The following is a 16,111-nucleotide window of genomic DNA, read 5'->3' on the forward strand; positions in this document are numbered from 1 at the left end:
GAAATGGAGACAAAGCGCAGGTAGGTGACCTGCTATAGGCCACCAAAGAGGGTTTAGACAAAAGCCTTAGTCTCTTGGGTGCTTCTGTGTTGGTGCTGTAGCTATTGGTCCACACTGCCTTTTCTCTGGAGGTCACCAAGTTCCTACTAGATGTATGGTTCCTTTACTCTTACTTGCACATTACTCAGAGGCCACCAATATTACCATCTGAATATTGCCCACAGAATCTGTGCTTTCTGAAAAAGGGAAATTTCCAGTTGAAGAATTTTAGTGGAAACTTTACTAATTATTTCAAAGAAATAATTGTTATGTACGTTTCGGGGAGAATTAACCTGCCTGCCTGGATCATCGAGGACACTGTTTTGTGACAGGTCTGTGGCCCATTTGGAATTGTCCTGCGCCTCCAGGTGGATGTTTGTCATTCACAAGGCTCTGCTGAGGCCCTATGGCTGGTCAGTGTAGTGGGCTGGGAGTGACGCTGGCAGTGCAAGGTCGAGCGTAAGGAGACTGGTTTTAAATGGGATGGAAACAAGAGGTTTTGACATTTCCAAGTGTTTTTTTTTTTTTTTTTTTTTTTTTCAGGTTCCATGGCCTGACAACCTTCCAACAACTTCTTCAATAAATAAATAAATAAATAAATAAACAAAAACTGTTTTCCAACCTTCATGATTCCATGATTCTATGATAGCTCTGCACACCCCTCACTTCCTTCTCCCGCACTCTATTACTGTGAGACTATCAACATTATGAGCCAAGAGCACTGGAAAGCCCATAAAACCCTCCCCACCCATCCTCCCAAGAGGCCTGATAAATCACTCTCAAGTGGCACAGCCTTACAGAACGGCAGCTTTACCCCAGGCCCCCATCCCCGCGCCATTCCGTGGCGGTGCCCCCGCGGCCCGCCTACGGCCCGGGCCCGCCGCCCCCAGGCCGCGCCGCCATGGCAACGGCGCCTTAAAGCGTGCGGGCGGGCCGCGGGCAGCCGCCGCCATGGCTCACGGCAGCCCCGTGGTGAGGGCTCGCGGCGGGGGCCGGGGGCGGCCGCCGGGGCCCGGCGATGGCTCCGAGCAGGGGGACGGGGCTGGGCAGGGCAGGGCAGGGCAGGGGTCGGGGAAATGGCTGGTCTCGGCCGGGGGAGAGAAGGGGCTGCCCTCGGGGCCCTTGCTCCTGTCTCCGTTTTTTTGCTAATTAGGAAGTCGAGTTCACAATTTACGGTTGTTTTGTGGAGTTCTTAACCTAACAGATAGTGTAATAAATGCTTGTCCTTGCTATACAGCTGTGATTAATGCAAAGTTCCCTGGCCATCTTGGGGAGAAGAATAGGCCTGTTGAATGCAAAGTGGTTTAAGTTCTGCTCTTCTGCACTAACAGCGAAGGCCAAGCACTTGACACACAGGGTAGTCGGCAGCTTTTTGTAGTGGGAGAAAGCTCCTTTTCCCCCCCTGTTCCTACAGTCCTGAAGCGGGCAGGGGAAACTCCTGCAGATCCCTAAGCTTCCGTAAGAAGTCATACTTAAGGCCGTTTTTGAGTAGCTAAAATTGTGCAGATTATGCTTTTTATGAAAAGCCATGTGCTACCACTTAATAACTTTGAAAAAGATGGTTATTGCCTGCCGTGTAGAACAACTGTACAGTAGTAAAACGTTGATTTGTCGTTAAATTAGAAAAAATGGAAGTTAAAATCCTGGTGTCTCAGCTGCCAAGGTTTCCTAACTTCATCTTTCACCTTTTGTTAGTAGGCTGTTCTGGTGGTGATGATAGTCATGGTTAGTAAGCCTTAAATTGCCAAAAGCTTGTTACCCTCCCTTTCGATATGAATGGATAAATCTTGAAGCTGGTACGTGGTTGTATCTTGTCTGGATCTGAGTGGAGAACTAGGATCCAGTTACATGGATGAACTAATAAAATGTTGTGTTAGAGTCCTGCTGTAATATGAGATGAATTGTATACATTTATGTATAATGTAGTATTAAATTTTCCACAGCTGAACTACTCTACAGCATCAGACTGTTGTCACAAAGGGAAGGATTTTTGTTTGTTTGTTTGTTTGTTTACAGGTTGCTTATGCTTCTGATAAAACTGGCACATCTAATTTTTAGTAGCTTGTACTATTTGTTGCTCCTCAAGACAGAGGCTATGATGCTGGGTACTAGAATGATACTGAGCAGTAAGTGTCAATTTTAAACTGGCACTCCAAACATGCTAGGTTTGAAAATACACCACGGCAATTGCTTTTTCTAACATTTGTAGGATTTCTTAAGCATTTCTGTAGCCCACAGAAACCATTAATTTGAGGCTCAAATCCAGTATTTTTTTTTCCAGGGATGTCTTATTAGTCCTACAGATTTAAGGGAATGAGTGGACTTGGGTATCTAGCGGACCTGCAGACCTTTGCATTCGACAGAGTATTCAGTGTATTATACCGATTGATTTGTGTTGTTCAGTTTGTAACAGTAGTTTATGCAACCATGTTAGATTTTTATGTTATCGTTTCAAATGACTTAACGTTCATCTTAACTTGAAAAGGTTTCATTTTTTAAATTTACACACAGCTTAAACTCTACAAGTCCGTTATTGAAGATGTGATCGAAGGTGTTCGAGAGCTCTTTACTGAAGAGAATGTAGATGAACAGGTTTTGAAAGACTTGAAGCAGGTTTGTTGGCTGCCCTCGCATTAATAACAATTGTATGTATGTGTATATGTACATATTTATCTCTGGAGATGACATACCTGTCTATTTCTTGGCCGTCTAAAACATGTAAACTTTAGCTCTAACTTAGAATTACAAGTATTCTGCGAATGTTGTATTGGCTGCTGGAAGTCAAAATCTAGTAGTGCGTGTAGCCATGTTTATTGGATAGAACCAGTTTACCCTTGGAAGAGCTAGCAATACCTGATTATCTTAGTAGATGTGGTTTATTTTAAAGTTTTTATGTCTGTTGACCTTAATGTTCTCTTTGCAGCTTTGGGAAACCAAGGTGATGCAGTCTAAAGCAACAGAAGGCTTCTTCAGACGTAGCCACCATTCTTCACAGCTCACCTTGCAGTTGCCACACACTTTTCATCGTGTTTTGCAGGCTTCTTCAGGTCAGAGGTTGCAAATGCAGTTTAAGAATAGCTCAGTGCTTCAAGAATCTTTTGGAAGACCTGAAGTTGCTGGAATGATAATTTTTTGCAATGCTTGTGTATATGTCTAGCGTGATGGGAACAGCACGTATCTGAAAGCAAAATTTGACCAGTAAAGGACAAATTAAACTTTGGCAAACTAATGCAGGGCGTGTCTAGATGCACTTGATTTGACGTGTATTTCCAGCAGGGACACACGAATAGAATTTCAGTCTTCTTGTCTGTAGTCCTGAAGAGTAACCTTTCAATTGCAAATTTATCTAAAGTGTTCAGCATTTCACTTCACACTTAACATGTGGCATGATGTGTGCTGAGGGTTATATGACATGTTTGTGTCTGGAGCTCTGCTGTCATGGTGGAGTTGAACCTGGCTTAGCATTTCTTAAAATTCAAGCCCTTCTTCAAACAGAAGAGTGCGAGTGTTGGGAGGGTTTTTTGGTCTGTCTTTCAGTACTCCTAAAAGCAGTATTCACGGTGCACAGAATTATGTGACTTTCAGACAGGCTCATACGTCTGGACGTACTCTTCTCAGTTAAGTCCAGCTGACCACTGTGCTAATGTTATGGTAGAACCTAACGCTCAGCTGAGGCTTCTCTGAGTGTGAAAGGACACGAGGAATTTCCCCATGAAGAAAAAAAAAATCATGCATGATGATTTAATGAAAATCTACGTCATAGTGTATATCCCATGGAGAACATTTCAAGGTTGGGCAGGTACCTTTTCATCTACTTACTGTTTTTACAGTCTTCATATTTGGACTGTTTTTGGAAGACAGATGTTTTATTTATTCTACGCAGTTAAAGGGGATTTATTCTGGGGTTTGTTCGCTATTGGAAGCTTTATAACTAATGAACTTTGTTTACCTTGTTATTCCTAACTTTTGGAAGGGCAGCTGAGGCACATCAGACTCTGTTAAAGCCACCTAACTTCTTATTTGTGTTTCTAACAGGATTTGAATTGTCCTATGGCTAGAGGTTTTCACATACATTCTTTTCTTTCTGAAGCTTGCAAAAGCTTTCTCTTTGGTTTAGTCTTCCCTCGATGAAGTCAGTATGTAATGCTTTTGGAAACCCATCCTACTGTTCCTGCTATTATCCCTATTGGTTTTGTGCTAGAGAGGAAAACTGCTGAAACATTTCCCTCTTTGTTGGCAAGGCAGTGCATTTTACATGTGTTCTTGGTCATATTATTAAGTAGAAATGGCGCACTTAGATTTCACAATACAACTTATTAAGCAGATCAAATAGATAAATATTTAAAACAACAAAAACTCCAACTTTTAACAGAATGCAAGTTTTATAAATTCAGGGTATAACCCCTGCCCTGAGTACAGCATAAGCTTTGAAGCAACATAAAAGGAAGTATATTCAGTAGCCTTATCTAGATGTGCTTACTTATTGTTGATCTAATGAGTCTGAGCTGAAGTTCAGATTGGTTTAGTTTCAGGACTGCATGCTGTAAATTGTTGAATGATCAACTATTTCTAAGACGTACAGTTTTTTTTTTTTTTTTTTTTTAATTTTTTTAAAATAGCTTCCTTAGTCATCCCAGCTGGCAGAGGTTTACAGCATTTCACAGCAGCAGGCCTGGTAAGTAGCTGCAGTGAATTCTTACTTCCATTGCTATTGTTCTGAATTTTAAAATGATTGTCTGTTTTTCACAGGTTGAGGGATGCAAATCTTAAGGGTTTCACTTCATTTTCTTTTTTTTTTTTTTTTTTTTTTTTTCTTTTTGGTGTATGGGTGCTTTAGGACAATACTTAGGGACTGAAAAAGTTAGCATTTCTCCTGAGAGTTATATCTGTAGAACATGGTGTGGTAGACAAGGGACCAGGAGTCTGCTGAGGGAGAATACACAGCTGAGGAAATGCAGCGTGTTTGATTGCTTGAAAGCTAAGAGTGCACAGAAGGAGCGCTCAAACTCTGCTACTGCTGTGTGAGCAGTCAAAAAAGACCCAGTTGGTTTTGCAAGCAGTACAGCCAGAAGAGTGTTGGAAAATGTGGCTGCATGAACTTAGCCTAGAGGCTGGAAGAAGTGGAAATGTATGTGTAGGCATCTTTTATTAGTATTATTACTGGATATTAAAATAATGCGTGGTGGGAATACCAGCACTAATGAAGCTGGAAGCAGTGTTACCCGTGAGGCATAGAAATCATCCAGATGAGTGTTTTTGGAGTGATGGGTTCTGAACTGTTGGTATAGCAGAGTTGGGTGTGGGGGAGAAGGATGCATTGTAAGAGCTTGATGAATCTGTTGAGTGCCTCCTGAGCCTCCAGCTAACTCCCTGTCCAAGCTGAAATATAATATTGGGAAGGTCTCTATGTAACATGCAAGTTCCCTGATTTTAAATTTGGGTTTCCCTGGAACAGCTAGTTAGAAAGGGCGTCTTATTCAACACTTTTTTCTTTCCAGGAGGAAAAAGAGAATGATGTGAAGTGCCTTCATAGGCCTAGGCAAGGAGTCTGTACTGTGTGGAATAATGCATAAGCTTAGGTTAAAGTGGCTCTGAGTGGAAGAGTATCATTTTGGATGGTGTGCTCTTTGAGGGGGTACAGGAAAGTTCTTAATGCAAAGAGGATGTGGTAACTGGAAAATATAAAGCACTTGGGGCCAATCATCATCCTTGCAATTACAAAATACCGTTATTTGCCTATATATCAACAGTCTGAAGCAACTCTTCAGTAGAGATGATCGTAAAGGGGCCTCTTTCTGGGTATGCTAAATGTGACATTTAGAGCCCTCATAGAATAAGGTATGCACTGCTACTTAACGAAGTTCTTGTATATCTAGGGTGCTTCACGACCAGGTGCAACTCTTACTCTCCCTTCGGGTATTGCTTTTCCTATACACGTACCAGCTGGAATGACACTACAGACAACATCTGGTAAGATTAAAGAGGAGACGTAAAATGTTACAGTGCATTCACTGACTGTATGTGAATATTGAAAGATGGTTCTAAGTTCAGTAGATAAAACAAATGTGAAGTAAAGGTGGGTGGAGCCACTTATCCTCTTCCTTTGTAGTGTGTAATTACTGCATCGAGGAAGTAATTACATTGATTAGTTGGTGTGTCACTTGTGTATACTTGCAGCATTAGTTAATGTGGGATGCCAGGTGATGCCATTTTTTTTGTTGTTGTTTTACAGCTGCTGGCAAATGCGTTCCTTCGTCAGTCCAGGCATAGATACCTCCTTGCCCTGTATGAAGGGTAGTCTTTTCATGTTTTAAACTGACATTCTGGTGCTTCAGAATCAAATTGATTTTATATTCAAATAAAATGTAACCACCCATCACCCTTCTTGCTCACCCTCTTTCGCAGATGAAATTTGCCATACAAAAACTTGCTTGTATTGGTTGGAGTTTGATGAATGGATGGCTTATTTCAGTCATAGATTGACTTTTTCCTTAAACAGCTGTTCTTTTTTAAGCAGTAATGTCCTAAATGTCTATTTCAGGTATAACTTCTAAGGTTTTGAATACTGTAGGCTGATACCAATGACTGTATGTGTAAGCAAATGTGTGGAGAAAAGAATAAATTAATTTGGCAAACTAGCTCTGGCATCTTATTTCTAACACTGATGATAATAATTAAGGATTCAGTATTTGAAGTCCTCTTTGTACAAGGAGAAGACAGATAAACTAGGAGTCTTATGTTTAAGACTGTATCTGTATTTTAGTGGGGATGCCCTTAAAAGAGTAAACTGTCTGTCCATGGAGATGGGGAACAGTTTACTCTTTCATCTTGTACTCCTTTGTTTCTGAAATGACATGTTAACAAATTTAAAGCAAGGGTTTTTTTTACTCCTAATTGGCTGAAAGTGTGCTTGGGAAAGTACTACTTTGAAAACATCCTTTTTCTTCATAGTTTGCCTGATTATTTCCTCTTGGCTGTTGCTGGTAACAGGACGCTGACCTAGATGGATCCGTAGTTCAACTTGCTGAAGCAGCTTTTCATCCTTCTCTTTGTAGGGCAACTTTATAAGGTAAACGTTCCTGTTATGGTTACACAGGGCCGAGGAGATGCAAGTATTCTGCAACTTCCTATTCAGCAGATATTTCAGTCGGTTGGGCAACCTTCAGTTCTGCACACCAATGTGGCCGGTGTTGCACCGGTGAATGTACCTTCTGTCCAGGCGGCTGCCGATATATTGCAAACTCAGAAGACTGCTGTCCAACAGACTGTGGCAGTTCAACCAGGTGCCACGGAAAATAAACACGTCGAGAACTCAACCGGTACTGCATTGGTTCAGCAGCCTACAGAGAGTCAGCAGCAAATTGCACCTAGTGTAGCGCTGAATCAACATGAAGAGTCGACAGAGAAATCCCAGCATGGCAGTCTTCATACACCCGTGTTTAATTCAGAATACTCTGAAGTGTTCTCTCCTTCTGAATTTGTTGAGGCAGACAACTCAAGCAGTGTGCTGCTGGACGTGGAGGGGCAGTTAGACACCGAGCCTCAGGAATCACTACAACAGCAGGTGTCTGATGATATCATTGAGATGATTATCATGGGCAAAAGTTTGGATGATGACACTGTTTTGAAAGATGCGGACACCATTGCTCCCCCTGATGAGGTAGGACCTTTTTATTTATTATCCCGTGAAAATACAGCTGTTGTAGATGGTTGTTTGAAGAACAAATTTTGTAAGAGATGTGATCAAAGATATCTATAAGTAGTACCTATGAATGATGATAAATATCCTCATTTTAAAGTTCACTCTTGAGCTTGCTTTGAAGAGCAGTAGCTGACTGGTTATTTTTATATTTAAAATTTTGGTTGCAAATGTTGAAATATTTGGATTGAATACAACATCAATCTGAAAAACACTGTAGGTGTGTTGGATAGATACAATGCATTCACAGATTCATAGACTATTTTTTGAGATAATTGGTGTTTGCCTCTGAGCAAGCATGAATGATGCTTTGAGAACTGCCATGTCATTTTGATGCTGAATCTGCTTGTGGATACTGGCCAGCTGTAAAATTGCTTTTGGAATGTCAACAGGGATTAATTTTAACTCATAACATGTGAAGAGCAATTAACTTATATTGAGCGCCCATACTGAGTATGAAAAATCAGATTCCATAAGTGAAAATCTGCTGGAAAGAAATATTTCCTTTCCTTCTATGTTTCAGAAATCATTTGCAAATGTAACTTGAGGCTGGTGTGCTGATTTTGAATTGTAGTGCTTATATGATACCGAGGCAAACTTATTAAATACAAATTTATAACAGTAATGGAAAATGACTGTAAATAGAAAGCATCTTATGTTGCTCATCTACGCTTGGGCAGGATGATGAAGGTTGTCTGTAGGAAGAATGGAAGATCAAAAAAGTGTTAACTTTCTTGAATTAGAAAGTGTACGTGGATGTGAATGTAGTGCTCCAATAAAGATTTAATGAGAAACCTAAGATCACTGAAAGCTTAAAGCTCTTTTATGCTCCTGTGAACTCTGTTTTGGAATTCCAAAGGTTTTTTGAACAGTAACTTGAAGTACTGAGGTATTTATTCTCAGCTTTTTATATTGTATTTAAGCAAAGCACTTTGATTTGAGGGAAAGAAATTGATTCATCTTGGTTTTTACTTCAAAAATAAGAAATAGTTTTTAAGTTACTGGAATTTTCTTTAAAATAAATTCTAGAGGCTAGTTTGAACATCTTTTTCTAAAGAAGTACAACAGTGTTTAAAGAAAAGCCTAAGAAAATGTATTTCTGTATTACTGAGGGAATGAATATTTGACATGGATTCCATTCAAGGTAGGTATAAGAACAAGATTTTTCAAACATACTCAGGGTTTACAAGTAGTCCAGGATTTGAAACTCCCACTTAAGTGCCCTGAATCTTGTTGCTTTATTAAACAAAAATCTCAGGCTTTGTACTGAACAATGAAAGCTACGTGGCGTTAACTCACCAGCCATCTCCGGTCTCTTTTTATTGTTGTCAGCTGGAACCTACTGAGCAGGTGGAATCTAATTTACGATCGGAGAAGGATATCTGCAGTGACATTGAAGGCATAATTCAGCTAGATGGAACCGGTGATGCTTCTCCCAAGGAAGAAATACCACACACAAAAGACACAGAAGAGAACGAATTCATTGGTATTATTGAATCAGAGGATCTAAAAGTTCTGGAGGATGAGGACGAAGGAGAGGATGAAGAAGATGACAGTATTTCAAACATGGGTTCTAGCAGCAGTAGCTGTGATAATGAAGAGCCCCAGACAGATATTGTTGAGGAGGTAATTTACTTTCAAGCCTTGTGAAGCACGTTACAATACCGTATCTACCTTGAATACTGAATTGTTGGACCCAGAACAGCTCCTGCTAGGTTTAATGCAGAGAGCGTAGTTAGGTTACGTATCTCTCTCAAGAGGAGATGCCACTGAGGAATTATTAGAGGGCTCATTATGAGGAGCATGAACAAATGAATGAGATCATTTGTTTATGTGATCACTTAAAATACTTAATCACCAGCATTAAAGTTCTATGGTGAAACCCTGACCTCAGTGGAATTGAGTTAACTAAGATCCAGATACAAATCTAGTTGTATTATTCCTTCTGAAGAACCACAGGGGATTAGACAGAACAGCACAATACGAGTGTAGCACTTTTTTATTTCTATTTTAAATTTAAAGCAGATGAAATTTTGTGTCCTTGATGTTTGCAAGAGAATTAATTTACAGAGTGTGGACAGTTGATGAGCATTCCAGTTACTGGGGTCAGCTTTGGCATTTAGGACTTCTGCTTTATTTTGGCCTTTTCTTGTGGTGGTTTGTTTTTGTTGTTTGTTTTGGGGGGATGTTTTTGAGAACATAAGCATGTAAAGATGCTTCTAAGTGAGCTCTTTGGAACACAGCTTCTAAGTCTTGATTTTTTTGGTGTTAACCTTTTATTGTTATTGTTTAATGTGAAGTTATTCAACACTATTTTGCAAGAATGCATAAAAAACTTCTTAAATGCATTTTTAAACTCTAGGACCCATTAAATTCTGATGATGATGTCAGTGAACAGGATGTTTCAGACTTGTTTGACACTGATAACGTGATAGTTTGTCAGTATGACAAGGTACAGTATGTAGTTTTATCTTTGTCCCTTAATCATTATAAATAGTATCTTCAGCAAATCCATATCTGGACTGCTGTTAGTATCTTTTAAAGAAAAAATAATGCTGTAATAATTGTTTAAATTATGTGTTTAGCTGACAGTACTCTGAAGACTTGCATGCTATTTTCTGAAACGTGGACAATTAAAGGGTTTATAAAGAAAAAGGGGCCAAATCTTTCAAAATTAAGACTTGTAAAGCTGCAAAAGCTTATGCATTTCCTTAATTTTTTAAGTTACGTGAACAGCTTCATGGATGTATATGTGCATCTTTGGACATGAATTAAGAGGGAATAGGAAAAGGTGTGTATACTGTCTTTTGTCTTAGCAGTCTTTCAGGAAGCACTTCAACCAGAATCCTGTTACCTGAAAAGCCAAAGAGTCACTAAGGGCCATTTTGTCCTGCTTTATTTTAATGTTAAAATTTAACATTGTTTTGAATTCTCAAAGATCAAATTAAGTACTAGGTATGTTATAGGCACTTGCATGTTTATAGCTTAAAAGTTGAGAAAACAAAGCGTGCATCTTATTTTGAAAGCAAATGTGGAAAAATACGTCTAATAGTTTGCAAAAAAAGAGACTTTGCTTTTATGCTTTCAGAAGAGACTAGTAATTTTTTTGCGTGTTCAACTAGGTTTGCCTTAAAGGGGTCTGTGCTTTAGGAAACAGTGGGCTGCTGAGAAAATTGTCTTTACTCAAGTGTAACAGATTGAATGTTTCTGAAGCTTGTTATTTTGGAAAATGTAGCTGCAGGGATGTGTGGGGAAAATGCATCTGAAATTGAGCCACAGTGTGTATTGTATTGAAAAGTTGCACAAAATTTTCAAGCATTATAACTTAGTTTGCTGTTATGGATGCTACAGGTACTGGATGTTGCTATCTATAGTAAGTTTTGTCTGTAATGAGTTGAAAAAAAAAATAAAAACTAGTAAGTTCAATTCTGGGCACGTCTATAGGAATTTTAATATCAGATTTCACTGAAGATTGGCCGTTATAGAAGTCGGGGGAAATGTTGGTAACTTCCCCTTTCTATATAGATTTAATAAAAACAAGTAGGTCTAGTAGAAAGTAGATGGAAGTAGTTACCTGTTAAATTATATAGTTATCTATAAAAGAATGCCAAAGGCAAAATGATTGTCTTTAATTCTTTTACCCTTATTTCCTGAATCTGGAGATAGGCTGATGCTTAAAACCCAAGGAATTGTTAGAGCTGTTTAAAATCCCTTCTTTTAGTATTAAACAAACTTTCTGTAGTATAGATTGTTTTGCAGGACTTTAATAAGAAATAATATGCACGTTCTTTCCGTTCTTTCTTACTGTTTTGTATGGCAGTATTTGCTTTTGAGCAACGTTTCCATGTTTTTAGCCTTATCCTTACATACCTGTGCAGTATTGCGTTGCCATGCATATAGGAAATGACTGCATTTCAGTTAAACCATACATATTTGCAAGGTGCAGTGTATTTTGGGAGTGGTACAATAATCAAATTGCTCCATTATTACCTTGTTTTCCAGCTGGCATAAGGTTTCACAGAGCTACTTTTGCCTTGCGGGGATGTGGGCGAGGGTGTAAGAGGGATGTTTTATGTAATTAATGTTTTTTAAGGGGAGATGGGAAAACTCAAATGTGACAAGAGCAAGATTCAGGAAGTTGCTCCCTTGAGAGGCCAAAGAATCTGGCATATACAACTGAAATCTGCTGCCTCTATTGAATATTTGTGCTGTGTTCAGAGAAAATGTCTTGCATGTTTTGAGCTATCAGAGTTTTAAAGGAAAAACACTTTTTTTTTTTTTTTTTTTTTTTAAAACAAAATTATCTTAAAATTTTCCTTTTTTTTAAAGGTTTATTTTTTTTTTTTTTGGGGGGGGGGGTTGATTTAATTCTTTCATCAGATACATCGAAGTAAGAACAAATGGAAGTTCTACTTAAAGGATGGAGTGATGTCCTTTGAGGGTAAGGACTATGTTTTTGCAAAAGCCATTGGAGATGCGGAGTGGTGAAACCTCACCGAAGTATGTACTTGAGAACTGCAGCCTTATTCCCTTACTAACCATCTGTGAAACAACTGGACTTCCTATTTTGTCATTAAAAAAAAAAGACTGAATTTGCAAAAATACGTAATATCTGTGTTCTTAATACATGCAAATTAAAACATTGTATTGTTACCTGCTCATTTGTCTTTGCTGTTTTCTTATTATTTCATTACTTTTCCACTAAAGAAGCGTTGTTGGAGTGAATAGCTGTAAAGACTAGAACATTGACTCTGTTAGCAGTTCAAGAAAGTCATGGAATACCAACTGATTGTATTTAAGTAAATTTCAATTCCATTTTTTTTTTAAAATAAGAGCTGAAGTATGACTTGAAATATAAAAGTACACAGTTCTAAGTCATGATATTTATTTTCAAAGTCAGTTTCCAAAAAAAAAAAAAAAAAGCTTAATACCTATGTAAGTCTGAAACTTGTGGCTATTCTAGCTGTGTAGTTTTCCCTATTTTCCTTCCTATCCCTTACTTTTTTGTTGTTACTTTGTGTGTTGGTTGTTTTTTTGGCTTCATCTTAAAGGTGGGCACTTTATATGCAAGTCAGGAAATGGGGGCAGAAGCCCCTTCAGCTCAATATATGCGAACAATTATTGTTTATTCTATACCTTCTGTGTCTGCTGAGATGCAATGAATAGTGTGATTTAACATCAGACTGTGATTTATTTTCACTGTCAATGTGAAGTCATTTAACTTCAGTTCTGTGCGTATCCACTGCCTTCTATGACTACAGACCACTAGGCTGTGAATGATACAAATTTGTGCATAATAATAAAATGTCATCTCATATACATTTCTCGTAGTGAGTTTTTTGTCTTCCCTAAACCTAACTTTGTTTAGAGAAACATGTAGAAGTCATGCCTGTGACAACAGCTCACCCTGCTTTGGGAAATGCATTCCCAACAGCCTTGAGCATTTTCTTCTTGTTTCTTCCTCTAAAAATAGAGATAAAAAAGAAGTTCGGCCCGTTTTAGGCCCAGGCCCCGGCCCGTTTTAGGCCCAGGCCCCGGCCCTTCATAGCTGTAGCTTTCTCCTAGCTAGCTCCTGTTCCTCGTAGGGCAACATCAGAATTTAAAGCATAAGGCCAGGCTGACTCAGAACAGGATCATCCTACTACAGGGGCAGGTGCCTCTCATGGGGTCTGGCAACCCTCTCTCCTGGCTGCATCTGTTGAAGGAAGACAGCGTGACACACTTTGGTTCTGTCTACTCCCTGGGAGAATGCCAAAACCCTGAGAAGAGAAGGAAGGTAAAGGAGAGAGTTGGATAGAACATGGGGAACATGGGAAGAAAACCAACCGTTGTTCATCATGGTAGAAACCTTTGTGCTGATAGCATTGAGATGATTCCTTCAGGAGGTATGTGTTTAACTACCTTTTGAGTTTACTGCATGTTATTTTGGGCTTGCCTGCTGCTGTCCACTCCCTAAGAAGGAACACTGAACTAGAAGGCCTGAGTGTGGCATTTCTTTTGTCTTTTCATGGATATTGCAGGTGGTATGCAAAGAGTTGTGTATCCAGAATGGTTTAAATGTTGTGGTGTATAATTTCTTTTTCCCTGTTCAGCTGACTTTTAGCTGGATTGATGCTATACTTCAGACCCATGAATGTGCAGGAAATGTAGCTCTTCCCACATGATAGATGCTTGTAGATATCAGCACTTTTACAGGCTCTAAAGTGTTCAAGCTCCAGAAATGCATAGGTTATGATCTGTGGTACCACCTTCAACTTGGCAGCACAGGTATCACTAGAATCATCTAATTCCGTCCCCCTGCCATGGTCAGGGACACCTTCCACTATATCAGGTTGCTCAAAGCCCATCCAACCCAGCTTTGAATGCTTGCAGGGAGGGGGCGTCAACAATTTCTCTGTGCAACATGGTCCTGTGCCTCACCACCCTCACAGTAAAGAATTTCTTCCTGTTATCTAATCTAACCCTACCCTCTTTTAGTTTAAAGCCATTACCCGTTGTATCACTACGCTCCCTGATAAAGAGTCCCTCTCTGACTTTCTTGTAGGTCCTGTTGAGGTACTGAAAGGCCACTCTAAGGTCTCCCCAGTGCCTTCTCTTCTCTGGTCTGAACAAGACTGGAAGCAGAGCTAGTGCAGCACAGGACACACAATCCTATGGGATATGACTGGACGTGCACCACTCAGCTAGCACCTTTCTGTACCTGAATGTTTCTACTGAAAATAGGGCCACTTTTTGTTAGTTACTAAAAAAGGAAGTGGCTGATGAACGCCAGATTTTCAGCGAGTTTTAAAGACAGGCAGCTTCTTCTGTGCCTGATTGTGTTGTTAAAGACTGCTTCTACATGAAGGTGAGGAGTCAGAGCTCTCAGCACCCTTATGGCGCCTGTTCATCTGTGATTGGGTGCTGAGTTCTGCAGAATAAACATATTGGAGAAGGAAATGATTCTCTTTTCTTCTACCTCATCTAAGCTTTCCCGATTTGTAATTATTACGTGTTCTATCTGTTACCCTAATCTGCTTTTGTATTCAATTCTTGAAATGCTTCTCATACTTGAATGTTTTTGCAAGGGATTTTTTGTTTGCTTGTTTGTTTGACAGCTTGCTGCAAACTGTGCAGTCCACGTATGATGTTTATTATATAAATTGCTCATTTGGAATTAAAAGTACATTTTTAATACTATCTTCCCAAACTTCTTTTAAGATTTATGGGTTGATGATATTTTTTCATCCTCTTTTGCTTTTCCCAGACCACATGTACCAAGAGCTATTAAAATAAAAAAGGACTCTTTACTATCTTTCATCCTGAAGCTTTGCTGACTGTACAAAAATATATATGTACATATACACAGACATATATGTATATATAGCTGTTATTTCTGGCTAAAGCTGACCTGAATCAAAAGGGATACTGAAGACTGCTTACCTATGCCACTGAGCATCCCCTTAATTCAGTTGCATTTTCTAACCCAGTACTTTCTTGATATGAAGGAACCTTAATATGGAGTTCATCCAGTGTCTTCCTGAGTTATCAAATACATGAATTTTATGGATTAGAGTAGGGTTTTGCTGTTGCTATCACAACCTTTGACATATGTGAGAAAATGGCTACTGAATATGTATCATTGCCAGTTTTCTAGCTCCTGCTAAACTATTCTGCAGATATTCCTTGAGAGTGCCTGCAGTGGTTTTCCCAGTGCAGAGCTATAGCCTGTTTGTGTGGGCTGCTTGTACTGCTGCACAAGGGTGTGCTTCCATTTTCCTTCATCCAACCACATAAGAATTGCTCTTTGTTTCCAGTGTTCTTGAATGAACATTGGCAAAGACATAACAGCTTTGAATGAAATATTTACAGCTAACTAAAAATACCAGAAGTTAGGAATTTTTATACTGGAAAAAACTGTTCCTTATTAAAATGTAAGCTCAGTTGGCTAATTACTTTAGTCTACACCTCGAGGAGTAATCAGATCGGAGTGTTTTTGATCGTAATAGTTTATCATAGTAATGCTTTTGATTGCCACTACTTACAGTTTAGCTAACGCTTTCCTGCAGATAGGATGAAGTGTGTAATACCAGTGATGGCCATTGAAGGTACTTCAGTAAGTGGCTGTCTAAAACTTTACACTACTAAGAAGGGAAGTTTACCAAGAACAATACGATAGAATAGCATGTAACTTGTTTGTGAGTCTAAATCTTTATTGAAAGTATTGCTTTTACTTGCTTGCTGGTTTCTGTGTATTGAAAAATTTAACGTATATAAGTGAGATTTCATCTGGTTGAAATGCAATGTAAGTAAATCAGTTGATGCCCACTCAAGACATTGTTTTGCCTTGTCCTATTTTTTTTTCCCCTAGTGTTTTTTCCAGTCCCTTTTTTA

General features: G+C 39.1%; 1 protein-coding gene across 3 annotated transcripts; it reads left to right on the forward strand.

The window, feature by feature from the left end:
• Window positions 1–919: 919 nt before the first annotated feature.
• GTF2A1L (general transcription factor IIA subunit 1 like) lies at window positions 920–12,633 on the forward strand. Of its 3 annotated transcripts, XM_035320486.1 has the most exons (10): window positions 976–1,011; window positions 1,738–1,764; window positions 2,551–2,652; window positions 2,963–3,086; window positions 4,668–4,714; window positions 5,916–6,009; window positions 7,095–7,699; window positions 9,071–9,364; window positions 10,101–10,190; window positions 12,119–12,633. In XM_035320486.1, the coding sequence occupies exons 1-10, from the start codon at window positions 991–993 to the stop codon at window positions 12,224–12,226; spliced, it is 1,512 nt and encodes a 503-aa protein (XP_035176377.1). In that variant the 5' UTR covers window positions 976–990; the 3' UTR covers window positions 12,227–12,633. The 3 variants fall into 3 exon arrangements, with proteins under 3 accessions (XP_035176378.1, XP_035176377.1, XP_035176379.1); XM_035320487.1 differs by lacking the exon at window positions 1,738–1,764 and having other exon boundaries at window positions 920–1,011; XM_035320488.1 differs by lacking the exons at window positions 976–1,011; window positions 1,738–1,764; window positions 2,551–2,652; window positions 2,963–3,086; window positions 4,668–4,714 and adding an exon at window positions 5,046–5,167.
• The last annotated feature ends 3,478 nt before the right edge of the window (window positions 12,634–16,111 follow it).

The sequence above is a fragment of the Oxyura jamaicensis genome, chromosome 3 (assembly GCF_011077185.1).
Source record: "Oxyura jamaicensis isolate SHBP4307 breed ruddy duck chromosome 3, BPBGC_Ojam_1.0, whole genome shotgun sequence".
Classification (NCBI taxonomy): domain Eukaryota; kingdom Metazoa; phylum Chordata; class Aves; order Anseriformes; family Anatidae; genus Oxyura; species Oxyura jamaicensis.